This window comes from Rosa rugosa, chromosome 2, assembly GCF_958449725.1.
Source record: "Rosa rugosa chromosome 2, drRosRugo1.1, whole genome shotgun sequence".
Taxonomy (NCBI): Eukaryota; Viridiplantae; Streptophyta; class Magnoliopsida; order Rosales; family Rosaceae; genus Rosa; species Rosa rugosa.
The window spans coordinates 9483685-9485201 of record NC_084821.1 but is presented as its reverse complement, the minus strand read 5'-3'; the positions used below and the strand labels follow the sequence as shown (position 1 = coordinate 9485201).

General features: G+C 38.6%; 1 protein-coding gene across 1 annotated transcript; it reads right to left on the bottom strand.

The window, feature by feature from the left end:
* Nucleotides 1–650: 650 nt before the first annotated feature.
* LOC133733091 (glutamate--tRNA ligase, cytoplasmic-like) lies at nt 651–1517 on the bottom strand. Its single transcript, XM_062160702.1, has one exon. The coding sequence runs from the start codon at nt 1514–1516 to the stop codon at nt 698–700; it is 819 nt and encodes a 272-aa protein (XP_062016686.1). The 5' UTR covers nt 1517; the 3' UTR covers nt 651–697.

Genomic DNA, 1517 nt, shown 5'->3' with positions numbered 1-1517 from the left:
TCATTTGAAGCATGTTAGGTTTAGCGTAGTGCCGGTTTTGTCGGTTTGCGATCCGTGAGGATCCGACCGTTGGATGGTCGTATAATTTTTTTTAAAATTGATCCTAAAAGTGTTCCAGAGACCTTGGGAGGTCTCGGAGGAAATTTTGTCTCAATTGACGAAATATTCAGTTTTTGGTTCAAATGCTCGGTTCGAACCGTAACCGCTTTCGTTTTAATCGTGTACTAAGTTGAGACCTTATTTTACTTAGGTGATTGATGGAGAGTATTCTATACTTTATCTCAACTGTAAGAGAAGACGCATCGGGATTTAGAGTTGAGTAAATCTAACGTGGTTCATTTATGAACAAAGTTTCCTTTATTGTTCGATTTAATCGCTAAATTGTGAAATTATTTTCTGAAAATAAATATTTATTTTTAAATTATATGAATTTGATCGTCTTCGGTGTTAGGTTATGAAAGTTAGTTAGCATACTAGTTAATCAGTTAGTTAATTGACGTTAATTAGCTTAATTCTGTAATTAGAATGCATGTGCTGGTTTAGTGTGAGCTATAAATAATGTACACGTGTTCATCATTTGTACTCCCTTGGCAACTATAAAAGGCTATCACTGTACCTAACTCGGTAACTCAATATAATAGATTAGCTTCTTCTTTGTTATCAGATAATCAAACTCCATCAATGAGAGCTTAACCAGTTAATCTATTTCAGGCAACCAGGTAAGCTTCAATTTGGTGGTTTTCACAGATCCTTCAAGATGCAAAACCCCTGTGAGCGCAAGATTTTCGTCTTGGTCTTTCTCAATCTTCTTAACAATGGCATTCCCCCAATCCATCAATGTCACTTCCTCGTCTACTGATATCAACTCTGCATCAGCTCGATCTATCCATATGCTTCTTGTGAATGTTGTTGCCTTTTCTCCAGCACCTTCATACTTCTTATGCCTAGGTATTATGCGGACAAATGGCTTCTCAGGGCCATTAGAGAGGGTTAACAACACTCGTCCCTCTTCAATGACGGCAGTATGTCTTGGGCATACAGGATCAATAATCTTCTTGTTAATTGTCCACAGTTTGTCCCATTCCATAAGATTCAGATTCTTTGAAGCCCCCTGCTCAAGAATGAACTGTATCAATGCTTCAACTTTGAGACCTCTACGCACAATTCCTTGAACAGTTGGAAATCGAGGATCATCCCATCCGTTGACCTTCTCATTTTGAACAAACCACAAAAGCTTGCGCTTGCTGAGGAGTGTATAGACCATGTTCAACCTACTGAACTCATACATATGCACTCTTCTCAGTCCCATATCATCTTGAATTCGATAGTACTGGGCGTTGCGATCATGATACTCACTGGATCGAAGTGCATGGGTTATACCTTCAATGGAATCAACAAATGGACAAGCCAAATCATAAGTTGGGTAGACCTTGTAATCGGACCCTTTCCTATGATGTGGCATTGGATTGCAACGATAATAAACTGGATCTCTAAGTGATTTATTAGGGTCCTGCATA

Bases quoted from the DNA above. Each gene is read 5' to 3' on its own strand.
- LOC133733091 (XM_062160702.1), bottom strand. From the start codon at position 1,516: ATGCAGGACCCTAATAAATCACTTAGAGATCCAGTTTATTATCGTTGC.